The sequence below is a fragment of the Chelon labrosus genome (assembly GCF_963514085.1).
Source record: "Chelon labrosus genome assembly, chromosome: 3".
NCBI classification, from domain to species: Eukaryota; Metazoa; Chordata; class Actinopteri; order Mugiliformes; family Mugilidae; genus Chelon; species Chelon labrosus.
This window is the reverse complement of record NC_140339.1, coordinates 2,556,925-2,583,776: the sequence shown is the minus strand read 5'-3', so window position 1 is coordinate 2,583,776 and position 26,852 is coordinate 2,556,925. Positions and strand designations below refer to the sequence as shown.

Genomic DNA, 26,852 nt, shown 5'->3' with positions numbered 1-26,852 from the left:
ACATTTATTCACTTTTTCCCCTCAAAGTCAAATAAAAACACACTCCACATCTCTTGCATCTTTATTAATTCCCTCTGATTTCCCTCCTTCTGTGCTGTGTCTTCCTCTCCCCCTTCTCTCGCAGTCACGTCTCTGTCACTTTCTTCTTTCACCAGATTCCTCTCAGCTCCCATTTCAGCGTTTATTTCGGTCGCCCTGCGGCAAGGATTCGGATAAAAGGATTAACTTATCGTCTACCAGTTTAGAGCTCCTAAACTCAGCCTGACGGCCCCCCTGAAAATTGAAAAGATGGATGCCAGAGAGGCTCCATTCAATACATGTTAAATTCATTTCCCCTGTTTATTACACAGAGGGATGTTGATGTTTAAAGCCTGAAGAGAGACGCTGGAAAAAAATAAAAAAATAACTCAGGGAATGCACATATGCTGTAGTAAGAGTAGGAAGGATTCAGCTGCTGCAGTCACTATTCAATTATTCATTAAATATAAATAATGGATCTAATTGTGAGAGGAGCATTCATGTGGATCGGTTTTCAGGAGTTGGTGGAGACCAAACCTGAGCTAAAAGGAATATAGTCAAGTAGGTAGCTAGATGCTACACCTACTTTATCAGATGACGCTTATTCGTTGTTGTTTGTCTCAGCTCATTGGGGAGTTTGTCTGCCCCCTAGTGGGCAAAAATAAAATTAACGCAGCTTTAAATATTTAAGGTTTTTGTTTGCTTTCAACCAACCGAAATATGTTTTCCCAGAAACATCTGCCTCCTGCTAAAGAAGTCAGACCTGAAAACTAGTCACCGATCACAAAACCTAAAAATCAACGCCTCCTGGTCATTTTTGACTTTTTAACATCAGAACACTATCAAAGACAGACACTGTAGACATTGGTTATATATTGGTTGACCAACTGTTAGGCAAGAAATCAAAATAAATTCTGCAAAATGATTTGTCAACCGGGCTGTCTTCCTTGATCCCCGCAAGCTGCTGGCTGTGATGCTGTTTGGTTTTCTTTTTGCCGACTGAAAACAAGTTTGAAGAAGAACAGATTTGTCTGTTTTTATGATGTTCAGGAGTTTTGTTGTGGGCTGAAAAATGCCGGGAAAACACAAATGTGGACACAAGTTGCTTTTTCCTGCTCAAAGTGCTTGATGTAGACAAACAACCCAACAACCAAACAGCCAGTCACGTTTAAACAGACAGATAAACACACACATGGCAGAAGCAGCAGCAGCAGCAGCAGTGGAGCTGCAGCCCGTCACCGACACCCACTCTGCTCCCAGCAGATGTCAGTGTTACATAATGACTCTCTGATGTAACACACTCACACTCGCAGCATGTGCTCGCCAGCACAAACAGACGAGGAAACGCTGAACAAATGCAGCCACAACACCTGGAAACATCTGGCAGCCTAAACACAGTCTGCAAAGCTTTTAATCCCCAAGGACAAATTGTTGTGTATTGATAAGATACAGACTTAAAATATATCACAGTGTTTCAGGGCAGTGTCGTTGTAGCCATGTTGAAATCATGTAACACGTGCATTCGTAGCACATTTATTCTAATATCGTGGATATATGTTTATTTATATTGCCAGTAGGGCTGTTTATTTTTTATCTTTTATCAAATTCTCCATCTATACAGTAATCAGTCACTTCCTCTATTAAACTTTTATTGAGACGTCTGCATAAATAAATATTTTAACATGAAATATATGGATGACGAATGTATTAAATGTAATTAGGATACATGTTTTCAGTGATTTGCATGCACAGCGTTGAGGATGATTTAACGTCGGTGGCTTGTGATGACTGTAATTGGAAATGCTGCTGTATTATTTATCGGCTAAAGGTTGCTTCTACCCACTTAGAGCAGCGCCGCCATGCTAGCCATTAGCATTGCCATTAGCGTCTGCTCTAGTGAGTCTTTGTTGAGTTCTTTTCTGAAACACAACAGACGAGGAAACGGTGACGACTCGCATTCTCTGACCACCAACCAGCAATCAGACTAAACTAACTGGACTAGTCCAAACACTGACGCTGCTTTCCTGTTGCTTTGAGCTTGGAAAGTTGGTGGATTCTCACGCATAGCGACTGTACTACCTTGGTGGGCCATTTCATTTTTGCTACCTCACTGAGTGAGTAATGTGTTTCCACATTTTCGACGTTCGTGTTTAAGCTTTTTTGGCCTTTTTGTTTTTTTAATCAGTAGTATTTCGTAGCCAGATTCCCTTTTAAGATGTAAAAACGCACTTTGGCACATGTTGGGTACTTTGGTTCTCCTAATGTTGGCCTGGTTCTATTTTTACTAAAACCTTTGTGGAATATGTGTGCTTTGTGGTATCTCTATAAACTCTTGGTAAAGTTCTAGTCAAGGGGTTGCTGAATGATTTACACAATGTCATTGCTATCAGGGTGTTTTTTTAGCAAGTAGAAACAGAAACCTGGAGGTAGAAAACCTCCAGGTTGTTCAAACAAGTGAATGAAAATCATGAACAAAGCCAGAATCCATGTGGACATCAATCTTGGTCGTCTTCTTCTACTAAATAAATTCAGTCTTCTTTGATTACATAATGGGGGATGGACTTGAACAAAGCAAATATAGCAAAAGTTTGTGAAGAAACACAAGAAAATGGAGATGCTTCTATGCAGGTGCACTTCGTTGTACAGTTTAGCAATTGGCATCCATACTGCACATTTTCCATTTTTCTGCTGGTGGTGGATCCACAGGACGGTGCCTCAATGTTCTCCATACTTTGAGACTTCCGGCCAGGGCCCATGGAGGAAAGCCTGGCCACCAGATCTTCACCCAAGTCTGGGACCCCTGCTTGAGTTTTCCTATTCAGGGTGATGTACCGCAACTCCATTTTGGTCTTTGGTAGACCCTACCATGGGCTTTTCCTAGGACCTCAGGGACACACAAACCCCTCCACCACGTTAAGATGGCAATTCTATTTCTTGCATCCCCGTCCTCCGAGTAGAACTGCTGCTTTATTTGCGTCGACAGGGGCCAAGTAAGGTGGTTTGGGCATCTGGTGAGGATGCCTCCTGGTTGTTCCCTTTGGTGGTCAACCGGGAGGAGGAATTTTCAGGAGGGATTATGTATCTCGACTGGCCTGGGAACACCTAGGAATACCTAGGAAGAACTGGAATCCCTGCATAGCCTGTTGCCACTGCGACCTAAACTTGGATAAATGCGAAAATGGAGCAGGCTCAGTTGATTCAGATAAGTTATTTTTTTTCATAAATATCTAATTGATTTCAAAGTGGGTTCATTTTTGGGACATGGATGACAGTTTCCAGTAGAGAAATCTGAGCACACGCTGAGTGGCAAAGACAAACAGAGATGCGTTGAATGCAAATTTGGGGCAAGTGAATCTACAGGGAAACAAAGACAGAGACTGAATAACACAGACGTGTATACAGCTGCAGTCCTTCATCTATACTACACTCTGTCACAGCGCTGTTTACCCCCGAGGCCTCCACACACACACCCAAACACACCACACACACACACATAGATATAGTACCTCCAACATGTCACTTATCAGGCAAATTTATTTCCACCACAGTGTTTTCTGGAGTTCATCTTGAGTCATATCTGCTTTTAAAGACACTATGTTTTTGTCTTCTGACTGTCTATCTTGACGTGAGTTTATGTGATGGTATCCAGTCAGATTTGTCGCTAACACTAACCTTTTTCAAAGACGTGATTACCGCGACACTATGAAACCTCTTTGTTAAGGTCAGTTTTGGTCATGTTTTCCTGATTTTGTTGACTGGACTTAAAAGTTGGATTTAATTTGTTAATATGGCCATTACAGTGGCTGTGCCAAGTCACCTAGTTGAATCCAGCCGTTACAATCAGCCTGGTGATTTTGGATCATTTAAGTGTCATATCAGTTCAGATTCCTTTGGTAGATTGTTGGCATGAGTCGGGATATTATTGGTTGGTTTAGGTCATACTTTTAGTCTGTGAAGGTTCTCAGTCATCCAGGTCATGATATATAGACAAAAGCTTTAAAAAGGCAACTAGACTTTTTTTTTTTTTTTTTTTTGAGAAGACGTTTCACTACTCATCCGAGTAGCTTCTTCAGTTCTAGGGGACTGGTGGGAAGTTTGAGGCTTAACCAGAAACCGGTGCAGCTAATTTCCTTTAACGAACCATAAACCGCTAATGTAAATTAGCTGCACCGGTTTCTGGTTGTTTACACAACGAGCAAGTTTCAGTAGGAGTTCCTATTTCAACCTCAAACTTCCCACCAGTCCCCTAGAACTGAAGAAGCTACTTGGATGAGTAGTGAAATGTAGTAGTGAAAAAAAAAAACCTCTACAAGTTCAGTTGTTTTTTTAAACCTCTTTTGGATTTTTAGGCATATTGTTGGTTTTGCTGACTGGAAGCGGAACAGAAACGTACCTGGCTATCCCAAGTCTCAATCTGTCCTTAACAAAACAGGCATGGCAAGAACTCATCACAAGGTATTTGTTGACAATATGACAAAGGACTGGTTCCACTGCGGATTGAACCCAGGACCTTCTGCGTGTAAAGCAGATGTGATAACTACTACACTATGGAACCGCTGTGTGGCTTTGGAAGTCATATTTAACCACGCAAACGTGATTAACTTTCAACTTTCAAGTTTTCTTCTGGCAGCAGGGGAAGGTGCAAAAGTGGGATGAACATTGAGAAGCGTGGACACTTTTAGTATCAGTGACATTGACAGCTCTTTGCAAACTACACCTCCTAGATCTAGATTCAGAGATATCTCCTAGATATTTTTGTTACGGTCGGTTTCGGTCAAAGTTTTAGGCAAATTCTTGGTTTTGCAAGTTTTAGTTTGATGTCGCTTAGCTTGGTGAAAATATTTCTTGTAGAAAACACTCTTATACTCACCTGGTGGAAAGGGTAAAGTAGGAATCTCTAACGAGGCTGACTTCAGTCATATGTTGTGTCTGTAAACAAAGCTTAATAAATGATTGAATGCAGCAACCCTCAGGTTGATTTGATGAATAAAACTCATATTTTTGGATGTTTTCAAACTGTATTCGGTGGCAATATGGTTCCACTGGGGATTGAACCCAGGACCTTCTGCGTGTAAAGCAGACGTGATGACCACTACACTATGGAACCCCTTGTCGAAGTTCACATCTTAAGTAGAAAGGAACTTGACCTAAAGCCAAAGACCAACTGATTTTTCTGTCTTCCTCTACTAAGTCTTCCTCCCGAAGAAATCCATGAGTTCACTGATCTTTAAACGTCTATCCACCCAATTGGCGTTTGGTAAAGTCCATTGGCAATAGATTATTTTAGCTGCAATTTTTCATCATTTTATTTTGTTAATTAAATGCTTTGCCTCCTTCTTATAATCAACCTTCATAGTGTAATCGACGCGTGTCTGATTTTCCTAAGTGGCTGCAGTTGGATTGATTGATGAATGTTGTTTGAGAAATGTAAGCACAGCAGCACCGTGATCTTTCAACAGCATTATGTTATCTCCACCTGCTTGTTTATTTAGAGGCTGTGAGCTGGAGGCGTCGTTCATCTGTCGCCGTCGGACAAATGTACTCAAACAGAATAAATGCATATAATTATAAATATAAATATAAATGAGTCATTTTTTTATTATTACAGCTCAGAAAGGATTTAAACTCGCAGTCTTATATAAGATTACACAAGTAACTGTGTTGTTACTTTGTGCTCTACTGGTTTGCATGTGCATCGCTTGCTGCTCACGTCTATTTGAACAGCTTTCAAACGGCTCATCCATCGGGTCCATATGGGGGCCCCGAAGGCGGGAAGGGGCACTGTGTGTATGTCTGTGGTTGTGGTGGGGGCACAGAAGGCTGAACAGCATGTTTCTCCCTCAGTATAGAGACCAAGTGAAGCACCGAGAGGCTAAATACATCTTTAAGATATATTTAAAGTGAGTGAGAAGACGCTGTTCACGTCCAACGTTAATGAATGGACAATCAGACTGAGTCCAGTCCTGGTTTGTGTCATTCAAGAGGTAATTTTGACAGCCATTTTTGATTTAGTCTTCAGATGAAAATGCCTATTAATCATGTGTGTAAACTGTACCAAGATTTCATAGAAATACCACAAAGCACACATATTCTACAAGAGTTTTAGTACAAATATTCCAAATCTGCCCCAAGTGTGCTAAATTGTGGTTTTACCTCTTCAATGGGAGTCTGGCTATAGAATACTACTGATTCCCAGAGGAGGGGGCAATGTGCACACAATTCAAACTGTGGTCATTTTATTTAGCCTGTATGTCATCAAATTCTACATTTGTGCACATTATAAAATCCATAAAAATATTGACATTTCCTCCACATTGCTGATGTTTACCCCATGTGGAGCAGACATGCTCAGAGAGAATGGATTTATTCCAACCAGAGAGAAACTAGCACATCAAGAGTTCACATTGTCATCAAAGGTTTACACCACCACCTCCATATCTGATTGAAAACTCCCTCTGCCCCCACTCTCTCAGGCCACCATTGCCACATCTGACTGAAAACGCCCTCTGATCAGGCCAAAATGCAGCCACTGCAACTTTAAACACATTAAACTGACTTCACACTAATGAAAAGGCCAACATGTCTGAAAGAGGTTTTCAAGTCACGTTCACATACATTCAGGAGAGCACCAAATCTGGACTAATCTTCTCTAGTCCTCCTGTTATGTTGAAACATTCAGCCTCTGTATCTGCAGCACTAAAGCCTGACAAGTATTAGTTTAGATTTCATGAGACAGATATCAGCTGAAGAACTGAAGAACGTGGACAGGCTTGTTTAACCTGCAGCTCCAACAATCCCGAGATAAAAGCAGAGGCATGCGGCGGCCGCTTTGGTCGCCTTGCTGTACTTCCCCCCCGGCTCGTTGTACCTGCAGAGCGCAGCGCTGGAGCGGCTTCAGTTGCAGCAGCAGCGCGTCGGTTATGTTTGGCTGGTGGTGATAAGCTGCTGCTCTTTCATGTGTCGCTTGTCTGAGGTGGTAGCAAACGTTACTGCGGTTAAACAGGAAACAACTACCAGGAGAGTGTGTGTGTGTGCGCGTGTGTTTGTGTGTGTGTGTGTGTTTGTGCGTGTGTGCACTCTCACAGTGTGTATGCATTGTACTGTTGTCATATAGAAACCTTGTGTTATCTTCCTACCCACGTCAGCTCCAGACTGATCAGAAAGGGGGAATTCTAAATTACAACCTCAATGACTTTTAAATGTTTCTGGGAACTGCACATATTAACTTTCTTTCTTGGAGTTAGATGAGAAGATTGATCTCACTCTTTTGGCTCAGTTAAATATCAGTCTGCAGGTGGGAAAGGTTTAGTTTAGCTTAGCATAAAGGCTGGAAACAGGGAGAGCAGCTAGCTTCTGTCCAAAGGTGCTAATATCCACCTAGCCACGCTTTAGAACAGCTTGTTTGAAAGGGGGACATTCAGGAAGATAAATTATCATTATTGTTATTTCATTGTTTAATTACCTCTGATATCTGACTGTGGCTAATCAGAAATATACAAAAAAAAAAAAAGTCTCCACCTGGATTTAACTAATCAAACAGGTAGGAGCCTCCTATTGGATAATTACTGCATGGGTGATTATCTTTCAGCTGACAACAAGTTATTTAACCCCAACTGATGCAATGAGTAGCTTCTCATTTCTTAAACAACCATGTCTAAAGACACATCCTGTGGTCGTGGAAAAGATGTTAGTCTGTTTGAGAAGGGTCAAATCATTGGCATGCATCAAGCAGAGAAAACATCTAAGGAGATTGGAGAAACTACTAAAACTGGATTAAGAACTGTCCAACGCATTATTAAAAACTGGAAAGATAGTGGGGAACCACCGTCTTCCAGGAAGTGGTCGGAAAAAAATCCTGATTGATGATCAGTGATCACTTAAACGTTTGGTGAAATCAAATGGAAGAAAAACAACAGTAGAACTCAGAACTGTTTAATAGTGAAAGTAAGAACATTTCCACACGTACAGTGTGAAGGGAACTCAAGGGATTGGGACTGAACAGCTGTGTAGCCTTAAGAAAACCACTAATCAGTGAGGCTTACTTGAAAAAAAGGCTTCAGTTTGATGTGCTGGAGAAGGTTTTGTGCAGTGGTCAGACTCTCCCATCATCAATACAAGATCTACAATACAAAATGAATGCAACACTGGATGGATATTAATCTGGTGACATTGGAGAAGATTATAGAAACAACGCCACATTGGGTGCAGTAATCAAAGCTAAATGCGGTCCAATGAAATAGTTTGTGACCTTCTTTGTTTTTGGCCAGGCAGTGTATATTTTTAAAAAATGACTGATTGATGATTATTGAGAATGGCATTATTCCAGTAATTGCAGTAATTCGAGACACAGGTCATTATTGGTGAACTATGTGACCTAATGTGGCTAATTACCCAATACACACAGTTTACTAATGGTCAGTAAATTCTTTTGTTAATTGTTGTTTGGGTTTATTGATTATTTATTTAGTAAAAGCTACAAGAGTTAAATATTTTTTAAAAAATAACTCTCTACGTCACGGTGCTTTTGTGGCAATAATTTCCAGTAGCGGTTATTTGTTTTTTTCTGAATGAATGAGAAGGACCTTCTCTCTCCTGTTGAGTAGGTGGTCTTTAATGTGACCCAGGACTCATTTTGTGTTCACACTACCAAAGGAAGGAGGTCATGTGTCCCAGACCACCTCCACATGTGTCTTCAATGCATCCTGGGTGTGTTCACACCCGTTATGTAAGATGGACACTTATGATCAGGTCCTACAAGTCAACTGCTTCCTCAATGCACCTTACCTCTAGAAGTATATACTTGATATTTACTGGTATGTTTTTTTCCTCCTGTCGACATGTGGTGGTTTTATTTAGTCATCTTCTCTGTATTTTATTTCTTCAGTATTAGATTATGCAGCTGCTGTGTTACTCACTTCCTGTTGTCATTTTTAAGCAAGTCACTGAAAGTTCACATCTCTCTGTCTAATCCTTAAATCTGATTTTATCACCAGCATCTTAAATCTTCGGTTCATTAGATGCGGCGGGCAGCTCAAGGCAGCGAGAGGAGGGGAAGTTTTTCTTTTTTTTTTTTTTGCTCTTTTTATTGTGAGCTCCCTGATGAGCTGCGGTGAAATGACTTTGGCGGCTGCTGCTAATGCGCTATAATTGGTACGAGGAGCCGCTTGCTCTGAACAATTATGAGATGCAGGAGCAGCAATCTCTGCTGAGAGACAGCGGCAGATTTTCTTCATCTTTGTTGTGTCAGCCTGTCGTGTTTTACATCTTCCAGAGCTTTAAAAGAGAAGTCAGACACAGTGAAGCGGCGCTGACTGCTGCTTTGACTTCATAACTTACACCTGCTGCAGTCTGGAGGGCTAAACCTGACTTTTCTTTTCCCTCCTGTCAGACAACCTGTCAGGGAGCAGTCTCAGCTTCAGTTTACAGGCTACCTGTAGGTTTTTAAAAAGCTCTTAAAATGTCTCAAATTAAATCTGGTGAAGTTCAGGCGTTAAAGATGCCCCGCGGAGTTGTCTCATTATTTTTAGATTTATTATTATTTCTCACAAAAGCACAATCAATGTCAGGATGTTTTTTTTCATCATCCTTCTCACCTACTCATGCTTGTACAAATAAACAGGATGGATCATCAAAATGTTGCTCTGTGGCACCCCTAGTGGACACAAAGGCCAAAAGGCACCTTTAAATGTTATTTCTCAGGTTAAATCTGCATTTGATTATGGGAATTAATGATTTGAAACGATGCAGAACAAGTTGCATCGTGGCTTTTGCAAGAACAAACGTTGGTTTGACTGATGTCTTGGCTTTGACGGAGGATGAGACCTTGATAGGGCCGGGTCTCGATTTCCTGAATCGATTCGATTTTGATTCACAGGGTTTCGATTTAGTTCGATTCAGTTTTTATCGTTCAGTTCTTTTATAGATATTTCAGTTGCAGAACAATTTAACCTAAAACTAAAACTAATGTTGTCATTGGTTCTAGGGATTTGCTGTAGCCCAAACCGAGTGTAGGAGGTTGTTTTTAGTCTCTTTAGTTTTGCAGTAAATGTCTACATTCAAATTACACAACACAAAGCAGTATTGTTTTAGAGTTTTTTGCAGGGTGAGCGGTTCCTATAGAATCTAGTTTGGCTTATATAACTTGGGCAAATAAGTGAAATTACACAGACCACAGATATAAATATAGTGTTTTTCTTTTGCTGGTGAGTTTAGAGTATTAATAGATGGCTCGTTCTTCAGCGTCCTTGAGCCTCAGCTCTTTGTGAGCAAATGTTTCCCTGCTCCATCCATCAGAGCCCTGAGGGATCCGCTCACTCCGTAGTCTGCTTTTCTTCTTAAAGACTCCTCTCTGCAGCGGGGCGTCCAGCTGGAAGCAGCTCCAACGAGTATCCTCATGTCTCTGTTTTCTGCTTGGCTCTTTGCGTGAATTATGGAGGAGGGTAGGATGACAGAGACGCCCCGGCACTGAGTGCATGCTCAGTGTTTGATTGGATATATTCTTGGTTATTTCTCAAAAGATTAAACCCCCACCACACTGGATTACACGCCGTTAAAACGCAAGGGAAAACAAAGAGTGGAGACGTTAGTATAACACATGCATGGTTGCTGTACTTACCAAGAGTGGCTTCCCATTTTGATTCAAGATGTTCCAAGAAGAACGAGTCTTAAGACTTTCAATCACCAAATTAAATAGTCTTTAAATTAGCATTAGTTGGTTTAGGAACTTGGCAAGGACCTAAACATTCGTTCAAACATTGTCTAAAGCCTTGAAAAGATTGGACGAATTAGTTGACTGTTTAAGAGAGTCGGGGTGTTGTCTCTAGGAAGGGACATTGTGGTCTGTCTTTTAAACACATACCCTGTAATTCAGCTAAAAGCACAAGATGAGCCAAAATAAAGTCTACTAGTGCTTTTCGTAGGTTTGATGATTAGGCCAAATATTTTTGGGTTCCTCTGAACATTGTGGGAAATTATAACGGGTTCTTCGTCGGGCCAGTTGACGCTTCCTGCAAGGATCAAAACAGTCGCCCAAATGCAGCACATAAAGAACCCACGGCTCCGTCCTCTCTCTGCAGACAGACACCCAGACTCGACTCCTCTCCTCTGTAAAGCTCTGAATATTTCAGCAGTGAGCTGCAGGTTTTGGGTCAGTGTGTCAGTGGTGTGTGATCGGCTGTGACAGACTCAAAGAGGAGGAGGGTGGAGGCGGTCTGAGCTGACTGAAGAGGAGGGAGTTCATGAGGAGAACACTAACTGTTCTTCACAGAGCAGCTCGAGCCACTGGCCACGTTTACATAGACACTAGTGTTAAACTAAGAATGAAACTGACTCATGTAACCGCCTCAACCAGATCAGAAGGAGTTTTAAATCGGACGTAGAGGTGGTGGTGTAAACTCGTGATCTTCTGGTTTCTCTCTGGTTGGAATAAATCCATTCTCTCTGAGCATGTCTGCTTCACGTGGGCTAAACATCAGGTGAGGAGTTTCCAGGAGGGACTGAAACATGTAGTTAGAAAAACAAGATGAACCAAGCTGGAATCCATGTGGACAGAGACAATGGAGACATCTTGGTTCATCTTATTCTACTCTAGACCTGCAGGACTAGAGATAAGGTTGAGGAAAAAACTCTCCTCCTCTTCCACCTCTTCCTATTTCTTCTATCTAAGATGAACAAAAGTGGAATCCACGTGGACACCAACGTTGGAGACAGCTTGGTCGTCTTCTTCTACTCTAGACATTCAGGGTTGTCAAACAAGTTGGGGAAGAAAATCCTCTTCTTTCTATTTCCAGCTGATTTGATGTTCCACATCAGGAGAACCCATAGAGAGAATAAAGATGGACAAAAGTAGAGCTCCTCCTGACCGACTGGCTGTATAGGTCATAAGCTCCACCCCCTCCATGTTAGTGGGCGGGACTTGGGCCAAACTAAAACACTAAAATACACGTCAAATAATTTCTTTTCAAGGATGGTTTCTGTTATTTTAGTTAGTTATTATAATGTTGATGCATACTCAAGATTAATTTTTTTTAGATACGTTAATTCAATTCAATTCAATTTTATTTATATAGCGTCAATAACAATACAAATCGTCTCAAGACGCTTTACAAAAACCCGGCCTGAAACCCCCAGAGCAAGCCTGAAGGCAACGGTGGCAAGGAAAAACTCCCTTTTAACAGGAAGAAACCTCGAGCAGAACCCAGCTCATATGGAGGGACCCATCTGCCTAAGGCCAGCCGGGTACAGACAGAAGAAAGAGAGAAGAGAACAGCAAAGAGAGAAGAGAACAGCAAGATAAACATACATCTGTCATAGATACACATATCTGACTAAAGTGTACATGTGGAATCTTATGATACAAACTGATGATGTTACATGACAGTTTGAAAATGTAAGAGGAATCATAGGCAGGTTGGAGAATTGTTCATTCAGGTAGGAGTGGATAACTGCAGGATTCCATGAAGACTAGGCAGGCTGATGAGACCACGACAACAGATGTAGTATAGAGCTCCACAGGAAACGCACAACTCCAGGCCAGAGATACTCACAAGAAGAGGGGGGAAGGGGGGGGGGGGGGGACGACACACAGCAGTAAACATTCTACATAGTAATAGCACAGAATTGTATGACTAGTAGTATATAGGAAGTTAGAGGGCAAGTGCTCTGTGCCAGAGAAAAGAAAGTGGAGGATGCGAGAGAGGAGAGAGAAGAAAGAAGGAGGACATGTGTTTGGTGCATCGTCCCCCAGCAACCTAGGCCTATAGCAGCATAACTAAGGGATGGTTTAGTCCAGCCCTAATTATAAGCCTGATCAAAAAGGAAAGTCTTAAGCCTGACCTTAAAAATAGAGAGAGTGTCTGCCTCCCGAACCCAAACTGGGAGCTGGTTCCACAGGAGAGGAGCCTGATAGCTGAAAGCTCTACCTCCCATTCTACTTTTTGAAATTCTAGGAACCACAAGTAGGCCTGCACTTTCAGACCGAAGTGATCTGCTGGGATGATATGGTACAATAAGGTCTTTAAGATACGATGGAGCTAGGCCTTTAAGGGCCTTGTATGTAAGGAGGAGGATTTTAAATTCTATTCTAGACTTTAAAGGGAGCCAGTGAAGAGAAGCTAAAACTGGAGTAATATGATCTCTCTTGCCAATTCCTGTCAATGCTCTTGCTGCGGCATTTTGAATCAACTGGAGGCTTTTTAAAGAGCTATTTGGACAGCCAGACAGTAATGAATTACAATAATCCAGTCTGGACGACACAAATGCATGAACTAGTTTTTCAGCATCACTCTGAGACAGGATGTTCCTAATTTTGACGATATTACGCAGGTGAAAGAAGGCAGTCCTGGTCACTTGCTTTATGTGACATTTAAAGGACATATCCTCATCAAATATAACACCAAGGTTTTTTACAGTAGTACTGGAGGCCAAGGTAATGCCATCCAAAGACACCATGTGATTAGATAATGAATCTCTGAGATGCTTAGGACCGAATACAATAACTTCTGTTTTGTCTGAGTTTAAGAGTAGGAAATTACAGGTCATCCAAGCCTTTATGTCTTTAAGGCATGCTTGGAGTTTAACCAACTGATTAGTTTCATCTGGTTTCATAGATAAATATAGCTGGGTGTCGTCTGCATAGCAATGAAAGTTTATGCCATGTTTTCTAATAATCTTGCCTAATGGCAACATGTATAACGTGAAGAGTATTGGTCCTAGCACAGAACCCTGAGGAACTCCATAACTTACTTTTGTATAAGTAGAGGAATCATTATTGACATGAACAAACTGGAATCTGTCAGATAGATAGGATTCAAACCAGTCTAATGCAGTTCCTTTAATCTTGACCTCACTTTCAAGTCTCTGTAGTAAAATATTATGATCAATAGTGTCAAATGCAGCACTAAGATCTAGCAGAACAAGTATAGAGACAAGTCCACTGTCTGAAGCCATGAGGAGATCATTGGTAACTTTAACCAGAGCTGTTTCTGTACTATGATGAACTCTAAAACCTGACTGAAACTCTTCAAACAGACCATTCTTGTTTAAGTGGTCACACAACTGATTAGCAACAACTTTTTCTAGAATTTTGGAAATAAAGGGAAGGTTGGAGATTGGTCTATAGTTGGCTAAAACATCTGGATCTAAAGTGGCTTTCTTAAGTAAGGGCTTAATTACAGCAATCTTAAAAGACTGAGGCACATATCCTGTTAATAAAGATAAATTTATCTGGTTCAATATGGAGATGTTAATTAATGGAAAAACTTCTTTGAGCAATTTAGTTGGGATTGGATCTAGAAGACAGGTTGATGGTTTAGATGCTGTAATTGTTGAAGAGAGCTCAAGAAGATCTACTGGGGAGAAGGATTCCAGATATTGATAAGGTCGTACAAAAGTTTCTAATGTCGCTGTACTTGCATCTTTAACAGCTGTTGGAAGGATGCCTTGAATATTTTCTCTAATGCCGACAATTTTATTAGTAAAGAAGCTCATGAAGTCTTAGAAACAGAATGTGACATAATGGCAACGACCAGTTGCCATGCCAACCGCTCTCATGGGATCGTAAGAGTCGTAAAAACAAAATGTGAATGAATCTGGAGGAAGTGTGGGCAGGGCACCGCCCTGATCAGACTCTGGCTCCAAAGTCGCAAGATGGCGACGCCCGTATTCCCAGGAAAATAGCGTCAGTTTGACCACTGAGAGGAAGTGGAGACGCTTTGTCCATATTTATATACAGTCTATGGGAGAACCACTTTGTCATTAAAGTTGGTGTTTTGTGGGATATAAACACACATATCTGATCAGTTTGATTAGCATCAGTTGGAATCTCTGATCAGAATGATTGACTGTTGCTTACACAGTTCTGATGTGGTCTGGTTGTGCAGCTATGAAGATGCTGTCCTTGAAAAACCTGGTTTCATTTAAAAAAATAATAGTTGGTCTCCTGGAATTCACATTGTTGTGGTTGAAAGCAACGAGGAGCTTGGCAAGGATGTCGGGCCAACAGTGATCATAACTCTGTGCTCCTGGGTTTCACATCCAGACTTCCATTTGTAGTTGAGGCAACAACATCACTTTGGTTAAGGCTCAGGAAATGACGTGCAATGAAAAAACACTTCATCATCTTAATTTGTTTTATCTTTTATCTAATCTTATTGAAAATTCTGGTTTTCTGTATTTCTTGAAGCTGAAGCAGCGTTTCCCCCTCCTCCTGCCACCTAGAATTGAAAAGGGCAGAACTAATGAATATTCTAATTTGGCCTAGATCCTGCGATAAAGCCTTCTTGTACGTGCTAGAGGACAACACCTAGTATCATGTCTCTGAATTATGAAGTGCGTGGAGGGATGTCCATGTGGAGGTAGGATTAGTCAAAGGTCGGTGTAGATAAACGACGACAGGAAACACAGCGAGTGTGTTTGTGCTGATCGGGTTTATTTATTTTTTGCAGCCGCATTAAATCAACGGGTTTTCCAGGTCAGGGTTTGATGATCAATGAAATCAAGTGCATCGTTTACTTATTTATTTTTTTGCATGCATGCATTTCCTCTGTATAATACCACAGCTGCACACGGTGCTTTCTTCTGAGTCATCTTCCGAGATGGGGAGAAGATCACTCTTGGTGTGAGTCTTATTAAACGCCCACTGGAACAAATTGAAGTGGAAGTTGTGATGTTCATGGAATGATTTTGACAGCATGGGAAATCGGATGAGAGGGGAAATAGAGCGAGAGCCCATAGAAGGGAACAGATCATGAGGGGACAGATCTTTCTTATTGAACTTTCACTTTAGCTTCATTACGTTGCTTCTTCTGCCAGCTGAGTGCTTGTATGACTTTCATACAGGGTTTAGGGTTGGAGTGCTGCACTCTTCAATTCCTAATCCAACATTTAATCAACCTTATCAGGACAAGAGTCTGGTAACACCAGATAAATGAAAATATCTCCATACACATCTGGGTAGTCCTCCAACCAATGCTCAGATGATGTGCATGACTACGGTTACTCTTCTATCCATCGCCACATAAAGCCCCGCTCCCAAACAATTTGATTGACTCAGCAGATCTTTCCAGGAGCAGAATCAGTCCCCTAGGCTCCACCAACTTACGCCACAAAACATCGGTAGGTAGTAAACCGTCACTGTGAGGAAACTTCTCGACGCCGGCGAGGTCCAATGAGTGCGAGGCAGCTTCGTTTCCAGTGAGAGAGGACTGCTTTGTAACACAGATTGTGTGTTTTCATGTAAAAGCCCACATCAGTGGACATTCCCACTGCCCTTGTTATGTTTTGTTTGTATCTCTGTGAACCAATGGGGTGTGTCCTTTACGACGGAAGGCATCAGCATCACCCTGCTCGGCTGTCCTGCTTCCGGACAGTGGCTGAGTGACGACAGTACAGATGTGCTGTCACGTTTGAGGCTTTTCCGTTTGTTTAAACATAAATCTACTCGTTTTTAGTCTTAAAACGAGTAGATTGGAGATATCTGTGGGTTCCTTGTTTTACTTGAATAAAAAAAACCTTGGCAAGTCAAATGTTCCTGCTCTAGCTCTTATTTTAAGCAATATATCCCTCATTTTAAACCTTTTTTTTTGTTGAAGCTGTTGAAGTTTTTGCAGTGTAGTTTATGTAGTAAACAGTCTGAATACCTCCTCCACCGCTGAGAGAGGGCGACGCGTGAAAAGGTTCCTTCAGTCTATCAAGGTCATTTTTCTTCCTGCGTTAGTTTTTAATAACAAGCTGTCAAGGTTGTTCCAAGGTTTAATTTAAACGATTCCCTGGACAGTACGAGGACAAACCGCTGTCAGTCACAGTCACAAACCATGCTTATTGTCTACTTTTAATAAAAAAAGAAAAGAAAAGAAAAACAGAAAAGCCTGATCGTTTTTGTCCTTCTGGAGGCAGCTGAAGGTGAAACGGCAATATAAACGTGACATGTCGGAGCTGAACGAACGGCACGTCTTATCAGTCATTATCAGATGTTAATTTAGTTGGTGACTCGATGACAAAGGTGACTCGAAGTCTTTAAAAAGTTATTTACACTGCAAAAAACGACAATAAACCGGTGCTGGCATCCCTACACTGGCTTCCAGTCCATTTTAGGATTAATGTTAACTTTTTATTACTTGTTTTAAGAGTCTTAATGTGATCAACCAACCAGCTGCTACTGGACCTCCTTAGATCCAGGCTCAGACACAGAGGGCCACAGAGCCTTTTCGGTGGCGGCCCCCAAACTCTGGAACAGCCGACCCTTTTATATCGAAGATGCCCAGAGTTTGGAGCATTTTAAATTAAATGTAAACCCACTTCTTCCCGCTGGCCCAGACTGTTGATTTACTTAGATTTGTTCTGCTTGTACAGCACCTTGGTTCAACTGAGGTTGTTTTTTAAATGTGCTTTAGAAATAAACTGATATATTACTTAAAATCCAGCCTCAACGAACCCACAGGTATCTCCAAACTAATGATTTTAGACTAAAAACAAGTAGATTTGTGTTGATACAAGGAAAATCCGATCAGTTGGGGACTCTCTAAATACGTCTTTCATACAGGTATCAAAACTGCTGCAGACTTTCAAAATAAGATTTATGCCTGGCTTTAAAAATGCATGTAAAGAACAGAGGTGGAGGAAATGAAAAGACGAGGCTGTAATTTCATTCATTTACCATCCACCATTTCTCAAATATAACATTCTGGCCTAAAGAATGGAACTCAGTTTTAAAAGAACTCGTCTGTAAATGTTTTTCCCAGCTGAGGCAGACTTAAAGGTTTCTTTCAGAGACCTTAAAAACTAAAAAAGTTGGCTCGTCCTCGGCGCCTGGAAGGACTGAACAAGGAGACTTGGGATCTCTGCAGGCTGCGTTCGACAGTGATTGACCGTCCTGTTGTGTCGTGTGTGTTTGTGCGACCAGATGGCTGATGGGAGGACTTGACAGGAGAGGTGAAACGTACCAGAGGGGGGAGAGCTGAATGGATAAACATACAACGTACATGAAGATCACCCGAGAAGTCGAGCCGTGCTTTAGAAGCTTTTTTAAAATGTTTAACTGAAAAGGAAAAAAAAAAAAAAGGTTGAGGTCAAATGATTGCTCTGGTCTTGATCTTGAGATGAGACCTGGTTACCACGGTAACATCCTCCAGCTCCACGCCGACCCTCCACCAGTATCGATATGCAGGAGGAGGAGTTGGATGGACATGACAACGCGTTCACACTCCAGTGACCTCGTCCAGATGGGCTGAGTGGGACGATGCAGAGTCACCAGAGGGCCGAGTCACCGTGGCCCCGACAGATTTTGGCCCCGGGACCAAAGTCTCAATCACCCCCCCCCCCTGCCTTCCAAGGCCCTCTGGAGAGACGAAAGACGACTATGAGATGCTGCAGCTAGTATAGCAACAACATTTACCCAAAATAAGTGTAGAAAATGTGCAGACTGTTGCTGCTGCTTCATATTCATGTGACGGGATTTGTGTGACTTGCTTCTTTATTTTTACACACTATATGTACACGATCAGCCACAACATTATGACCACTGACAGGAGAAGTGAAACACATTGACCATCTTGTGACAGTTCAATGTTCTGCTGGGAAACTACTGGACCTGGCATTCATTGGTGTGGATGTTACTTAGACATGTAGCACCCACCTAGACCAGACCAGGCACCCCCCCACCCCATAGCAATGACACTCCTTGATGGCAGCAGCCATCCCCAGCAGGATGCAGCCTGACACAGACACACACACAAAAACACTTTAGGAACAACTAAAAAAAAAAAACATGAAGAACAGCACAAGGTGTTGACCTGGCCTCCAAACTCACTAGATCCCAAACTGGTCAAGTATCTGTGGGATGATTCACAGAGGCCCCTCCCCTCAAAGGCCCCCCCACTAACAACAGGACACCCTCAGAAGGCCCATGTCCATTCTCTGATGAGTCACCACAAGGGAGACCTGCACAATATTAGGAAGGTGGTCATAATGTTATGCCTGATCGGTGTATTCTACACTATACCTTGAAACACATCAGTAATCACAGAAAAAGCAACTCATCTCATCTGTCTCTCTGTCTTTCAGGTGCTTCAGCAGCTGTGAAGAAGACACACTCATGTAAGTTGACGATCTTCTTTTGTTCTTTCATCATCTTCAGAAGTTGTTTTGTTGACGCCGGTGCTCCGGGGTCAGTAGTTCTGGAGCCAGGCTCACTTTCTTCCACGTTAGCTTCAAGGTGCACCTGGTAATCTGTTTTTTAAAAGGTGGACTGTCATACCACACACCTGCACTGTCATGATTCATTCTCTCAGCCGATTCACTCGATCAGTTTCTGATCCCTGTTGTTCTTCAAGTTTATTTTCCCCACAAGTTTTTATTTTTTTTTTTTCTGCTGTAAAACATCTGAGGAGTGAGAGTGTGTGAGATACATGAGGGCGAACCGCTGCCAGAGCGGAGTCGCTCTCATTAGAGCTGATAAGGCTGGATAATGAATGTGAGATCCTCCCGCAGTCGTCTCTGCGTGGGATGATCGGAGGGAGGAACGGTGATCCTCCAGGCGCCGTGGAGGCATTTTTCAAACAGCTCGCAACGTGCCGCTGTGAATCTATTGACTGGGTCTGATGAGGGGGGGCGGAGAGCTCCGGCGCCAGCGGACCAGCCTTTCCAAGCGTAAATCATCTCCCTGTTCTGCCAATTTGGAGGAAGAATGAAGCTCCCGCTGCTTCTCAGTTTCGTTTCTCTGCTGGCAGGAGTTGTTCTCGCCCCCAGCACTCTGATATTTACTCAGCACGGCTGTTTTCAGGGAAGCTTAATCGTTTTTCACTGATGCTCCGCGGCTCAGACGGGATTTGTTCTACGAGGCAGGGTACCCCGTTCGCTCAAGCTCCAGTCCTTTTACTTACAGTTTAAATACGTCTTGTTTAGCTTCAGTTTCTCCTCTTAAAGATGTCAGATTGACGCTTCGTGTCCCCAGCCTCTGTTAAAAATGTCTCGAAGCTTGTCGATCTCTCATCTTCTCTGGCTAAAAAGTTGTCTTCCTCAAAGATGTGGCCTTTGGGCCTTTGTCCTTCAGTCCTTAGCCCCGCCCCCTCCATGTGAGTGGGTGGGACTTGGACTAAAAGAAAACACTAGTTGATGTAATGCTGATTTTTCTGAGAAGTTTCGTTTCAGTTCGTTTCAAACAACCGCTCTGTAAAGCTGTCCCGAGGTAGCGTGATCTACTAAATTAATAGTTGCATTATTAAACTACTAATCAACTTTAAGGATCTGAGAGACCTTTGCTGTTTTTCCCTTAAATTAAACTTTTGTATTGTGAGATTGTAAGTTGAATTAATGTAAACTAGCTAGCTAGCTAAAGCAACACTCCAGCGTTAGCGCTGCGGGGGAAAAAGTTCCAATCGGTAGTCTTTTTATCTCCAGTCTATGGACCTATCAACCAAACCAAAGTCTCTGCTCACTGCCTGCCATGTAGTTGTTCGTTTGAAAGCTGGACCTCTCATGATAATAGTTTGCTATTTAACAGATGCAGTTAAAAGTTCTGTGATGATACAGACTGGCAGCCGAGCTGATGAAGATGACGAGCACCGGTGGGATAAAGAGAGTGGAAAAGGTTTTGGCTTACTCATGGTGCTCTTTGTTCTGCCGTAGATGTAGCTGATGCTGTGACGCGTGAGGAGCGATTTAAAACCACACCAGAGTTCAGTGTTCATCTTTAGATTGGAGCTGTTGGATGTAGTCATCTGACAGGTTTCTGCTGAAGCTGCGTCTCTTGTGGTTTCTCTCTGTGGCGTCCTCTGTTGTCTTCCTCCTTGGTGATTTTTTTTTTTTGTTGTTTGTTCCTTTTGTTTTTTCCTCTCTGCATTTGTTCTCTTCCTTCCTTTTCATGTGTCTCTTTGAGCGGTTGTTTGTGAACCACAGTGAAGGAGGGAAGCAGCACAAACACCTTTTTATTTTTATTTTTTCGTTTGACCTCAACAGGAAAACTGATTTTTAAAAATAAACTCAACACTATTCACAAACGGTATGAACACAGCCGTCCCCTTTTATTCTAAGGCTCGTGTCTCTTTGTGACCATTTTGTGTCCCCTTTGTTGTTTGGAGTTTCTCTTTTGTGTCATTACTTTGTCCTTGGAGGAGTTGTGTCTTCTGCCTTTTGTCATTCTGTCTTTTAGTGTCTCTTTTGTGTAATTTTAACTCTTTGACGTCGTCATGTGTCCCAGTTTGTTCAATTTGTCTCTGTTTTTTTATTGTTGTGTTATCTCCTTGTGGCCATTTTGTGTCATTGTGTTGTCTCTGGAGTTGTTTCTTTTCTCTGTTGTCTTTGTTTTGTCTCTTTTGTGACATTTTGATTGTTTTTTCGCGCCTCATTTGTTTGAATTTGTGTCTTTTTTGTCATTATTCTGTCACTTTTGTTGTTTAGTGTGACGTTTTGTGTTGCCTTTGTCATTTAGTACTTAGTTTGTGGGTATTTGTGGTCACTTAGTGTCTCATTTGTTAAAATTGACGTCTCTTTAGTTGTCCAGTACATCTTATTGTGTCTTAAGTCTCTATTTGTGTGTTTTTGTCACTGGAGTTGTTTCTTCTCTCTTTCGTCATTGTTTTGTCTCCTTTGGTCATTTTGTGTGTCTCTTGTGTGTCATGTTAGGTCACTTTTGTAGTTTAGTGCTTCTTTCTGTGTCATTTTGTGTCTTGGATGCTGTTATATTGTGTCTTTTCTGTCTCTTTGTCGTCATTTTTATCACTTTTGTTGTTAGGTTCTGCTTTTTATTGTCATTCGTTTCAGTTTATGTGTCTTTAGTTGTTCAGTACATACTTGTGTGTCATTTTAAGTCTCGTTTTTTGTGTGTTTCTTTTCTATTTGTGTCTTTATTTCGTTCCCTGGTCTTGTCTTCTCTTTGTTTCTATTTGTCATGATTATTAGTGTTTCTTTTTGTGTTATTTTGCGTCTCTTTTGTTATTAATTTAGATCTTAGTGGTCGCTAAGTGTCCGTTTCGTCATTATTTTGTTTCTGGAGTTTGTGTCCTTTCTCTTTTGTCAGTCAGTTTATGCCTCTGTAGTCGCCCTGTACATGCGTTTGTGTCATTTTAAGTCTTTTTTTGTGTTTGTTTTTGTGTCTTTATCTTGTCTCTGGAGTTGTTTCTTCTCTCTTTCGTCATTGTTGTGTCTCCTTTAGTCATTTTGTGTTTCTTTTAGTGCTTTTTGTGTCACTTTGTGTGTCTTTGTGGCCAGTTAGTGCCTCATTTCTTTCAATTTGTGTCTCTTTCACCATTTAGACATGGCACTTTTGATATTTTTTTCCTTGTGGTTGTTTTTTTGTTGAGTTGGGGTTTGACTTTTTGCATTTTGTGTTTTTTTATTTATCAAAAAAATAAAGGTTATGCAAAAAAAAATAGCACCTGCTCTGTCTTCCTATTGGCTGACAGCTGTGCCAGTCAGAGGGTTAGGTTAAGTAGGGGCGTGGCCAGAGTGATGATGTCACAGTCACATGGATCCTCATGCTGTGCAGAGCAGGCAGAGGATGACAGAGCTGAGAGAGAGCTGCTGCTGAACGCTCAGACTCAGAGTCTCTCCCTCCTCCGGTCTGGATTATAAATATGTATTTTGTCATTTCTGCCATGAAAGGTGAGTTAACAGCTGTGTGTGTGTTTGTTTGTGTGTCTGTGTGTCATTCAACTCTCTGCGCTACACATGGGTTCAGTCAAAGATGCTTAGTTGTCCAGGGGGATGCTCCACTCTGTCTCTGTTTTGGCTGTTTTGTCCCAGTTTGTCCACAAACAGACTTGTTTGTGTTGAGCGTCTCCACGCGCTGTCAGCTCCCTGTCAGCTGGTGTTCTACTGTACGTCAGGCTGATTGTTGACCGTCCAGAGTCCAGAAACACGACACCTTCACTGACTGTGTAAATGCTATTCTGGGAATTGTGAGTCAAATTAACGGCCCTTTAAAGAGTATATGTGGGTGTGTGTTTGTGTTTGTGTGCAGTGGACAGGACGAGGATGTGGGGTATGAAAGCTGAGGATGTGGTTTTCACATGAGCTGCTTGTCATGAGACATTTCAAATCAAATCATTTCTGTTGTTTCAGTCATGTCTGACTCACTGAAGAAAGTTTCATGAATGTTTCATGTCACACTTTGTTGTGTTACTCTGGTTAAAGTGGTGCTCGTCTGTTGGTCCAGAACTTTGCTGCTGGTTGAAGTGTTTCAGCATTTGCAGGGACGAACTGTGAAACTCTGGGCTCCTGGGCACAGACGAATAAAGGGCCCCTCACATCTCCAGTCAGGGAGCCCCAGATGGAAAGAGATCACAATAATAAAACCATGCAGTTTGACTGCTCTGTTGTCACTTTTGCAGATATTTGATTTATTTTCTCTCTTTATTGTTATGTTCTTTCTTTTTTGGTGTAATGTTGCATGTCTTTGTTGTCGTTTTGTGTTCCTCTTGTGTCTCCTCGTGGCCGTTTTGCTTCTCTTTGTGATTGTTTTGCATCTCTTGGCTGTTTTTTGTGTCTCAGGTGTGATGTTGTGTCTCTTGTTGGTCAGTACGTGCCTCCTTCTGATTATTTTGCTCCTTTTTTTGAGGTCGTTTTGTGTCATTTCGCGTCTTATTGGTGGTTTTTGATTTTTCTATGGACTTTTTTTGGTCGGTGTGTTTGTGGTGTTATTTTGGAGTAATGGTACATCTCTTGTTGGTGTTTTTAGGTCTCCTCGTGGTGATTCTGCTCTTTTTTTCATGGTTGTTTAATGACATATTGCATCCCTTCGTGACTATTTTGCATCTTTTGGCGTCATTTTGTGGTTCTTTGCTGTTATTTTGAGGTCCGATGGATGTTTTGCGTCTTTTTTGTGACCACTTATTGTTTCTTTGAGTTCACTTCTTGTCTCTGTTGTAATTTTTTTTTTTTGCAGATATTTGAATTTTTTCTCTCTTTATTGTTATGTTATTTCTTTTTTGGTGTAATGTTGCACGTCTTCGTAGTCCTTTTGTGTTGCATTTTGCTTTGTCTTGGCTGCTTTTTGCGTCTCTGGTGTTACTTTGCATCATTTTGGTGTAATGTCGTGTCTCTTGTTGGCCAGTGCGTGCCTCCTTCTGATAATTTTGCTCCTTTTTTTGGAAGTTGTTTTGTGTCATCTTGTTGTCATTCTGCGTCTCTTTGGTTTTATTTTGAGTTTCTATGGCCTTTTTTTGGTCGATGTGTTTGTGGTTTTATTTTGCATCGTTTTGGTGTAATGTTGCATCTCTTGTTGGTCAACTGTTGGTGTCATTTTGCAGCTATTTGAAGTCATTGCTGGTGTCATTCAGCAGTCTACTTGTGTCTCTGGTGTTATTTTGTGTTTTTGCATCCTGTTGGTGTCATGACGCATCTCTTGTCTTCTTGTGATAATTTAGCTGTTTTTTTTTTTTTTGAGGTTGTTTAGTTTCACTTTACGTCTTGTTGTGGTATTTTTTGAACTCTCATTTTGAACTCTTGGACTTTTTGGGGCTTTTTGTGACTGTACCCCTTTAAGGTCACTTTGGTGTCTCTGATGTAATCAGGCGTTTTCAGGCTATAATGTTTTTGATGATTTTGCTTCCATTTATGCATCCTTTATGCATTGCTGACAGCGTGTTTTTTGTGTTATTTTGCTTCATTAGTAGCGTTAAATCTCTTGTTGGTGTTTTTAGGTCTCCTTGTGCTGATTGTTATATATATTTTGCATCCTTTTGGGGCTGTTTTGCATGTTTTGGCGTCATTTTGTGGTTCTTTGCTGTTATTTTGAGGTCAGATGGATGTTTTGCGTATTGTTTGAGGTCACTTCTTGTCTCTGGTGTTATTTTGCATTTTTGTGGTGAAATGTTCTTGGTCATTTTGCTTCCCCCTGTTGTTTTGCACCTTAATGATGTTCTTTTGCATCCTGTTGGTGTCATGTTGTGTCTCTTTAGTGGTATTTCTTCTCCATGTGCTCATTTTTTCTCTTGTTTGTGGTTCTTTTGCATCTTTTGGTATCGTTTTTTTACATTTCTTTGGCGTTGAGTTGCTTAGGTTGTTTTGAGAAGGGAAACCCTTGAAACTCAATGCAGTGCTGGTGTTATTCTGCAGCTTTGTGCGTATTTTCCATATTACAGTCCTGGTCGATCGTGTTCTACTTTCTTTGTCAACTAAGTTAAACATAACAACGTCTTCGTCTGTCGCTTTTAAAGTCTCAACCTCCTGAGTTCATCTTGAGTTCATGAAGATGCAGATGTCACTGTGACGCGTCAGCTGAGTTTAACAAGGCTTTTGTCTGTTATTTATAAGCCAATGCTTGACTCCGTGAGTTCTTATTATCCACTTCACTGCAATGCCAGTCATCGTTCATTTAGAGGGGGAGTGTTCCTGCTTTCAGTCATTCAAGCTGCTCAGATTTGTATTGGGTGTGTGTGCATGTGTGTGTGTGTTTGTTTTACAGCAGTCTGGTCCTGATTCAAAGTGTGTGTGAAAACGCTGCAGGAGGCGTTTAGCCAGCCTGTTATGTCACAGGATTACAACAGCCAGGAGATTATTTAACTGTTCGGCTGTGTGTGTGTGTTTGTGTGTGTGTGTGTGTGTGTGTTTGTGGTTGGCGGGTGGGTGACATCACTTCAACAACTTAAACACATAAATAAATGTGTGAACATGACGAACATCTGTCCACCGTCCCTCTGTTGTTTTCACAGACGTTTATTCTTTTTTGAATGAATCACATTTTATTTTTATTTCACACGAGTCTTTCATTCGAAACTGTACACAGTTTTTTTATTTTTTTGGTCTTGCAACAGAAAACACTAATTCATCAACTCTATATAGTTCAGAAATTCCAATCTGAGTCAATGAGGAAACACGGAAGAAAACAACGACAGGCAGTTAAATTATTTTCAGGAATTACATGCTGTCTTGTCTGAAGCAGAAGAAGCCACTTAATGATCACAGCCTGCAGCCATCCAGGACGTATCCAGTACCTTTCATTTAGAACCATCTGCTGACTTGTAACTGCAGTCTACTGACAGAAGAAGCTGCAGTTAAGCAGGAATTATCCCCAGCCCTACATTAAGACCAGGATTTCTCATAGCGCATCCAAGCAAGAGCAGCAGGAATTAACAACTCCTACATGTCAATGATTAGGATGCACGACCATCCAGAAAATATCCTATATCAACTTGCACAGTCGACCAGGTATTATCTGCTGCCCATTAGCAACAATCACAAGCTGGTGTCTTTCAGGAATTATCCACTTCCTTGTTTGAAGAAGAAAAATTTACTTGAACAAATTGCCCAACATTACCATTTACCCTGGAAGTATCCAGTACCCGTATCAAAGCACACAATTCATATTCAGCCAGAAACGACCCCCTGCCATGCGCACAAGGTGGAGTCTTTCATTAATTATTGTCCAGGATTTATCCGCTACCACATGTAAGCAAAGAGTAGTTACAGTCATCTGGGAATTATCCAGCGCCCGGCACAGATAAGCTCAATGTCCTCGACTAAACCTCCAGATCTGCTGCTTGTTTCTTAAACCACTTAATCAATTAATCCCGTTTCCTGGTGGCTTGTGGTGCATTCGGGTGCAACCTGGATTGTTTCCCGTACTCCCCCGCTCTCTTGATCAACCGTGTTCAGTTTAAACTCTTCTCTTTACGACTCCTCATGCCGCCAAACTGCTTTTGTTTCAAACCAAGGTTGGCTGCAGGTAGAGATAAAACCTGAACACATGAATGCATAGTAATAATGAAAATAAAAAATAAAATCAGACTTGAACTTTAGCTGTAACGGCAGATAAAGCAGGAGCTGTTTTTTCCTTATTCCCCAACAAACCTTGACACATTTCAGAGGCTGAGCGGCGTCTGCATGGCCTTCCTCTCTCC

General features: G+C 41.6%; 1 protein-coding gene across 1 annotated transcript in view; it reads left to right on the top strand.

Annotated features, from left to right (window-relative positions):
- Nucleotides 1-26,852, top strand: part of LOC311485414 (nuclear receptor ROR-alpha A-like) — a gene marked incomplete at its 5' end in the record, with an annotated part of 80,511 nt that overhangs the window by 31,027 nt on the left and 22,632 nt on the right. The window contains one exon of the mRNA XM_084540806.1: nucleotides 19,078-19,110. Within this exon, the coding sequence (XP_084396932.1) occupies nucleotides 19,078-19,110 (33 nt within the window). The remainder of the gene's footprint in view (nucleotides 1-19,077; nucleotides 19,111-26,852) is intronic.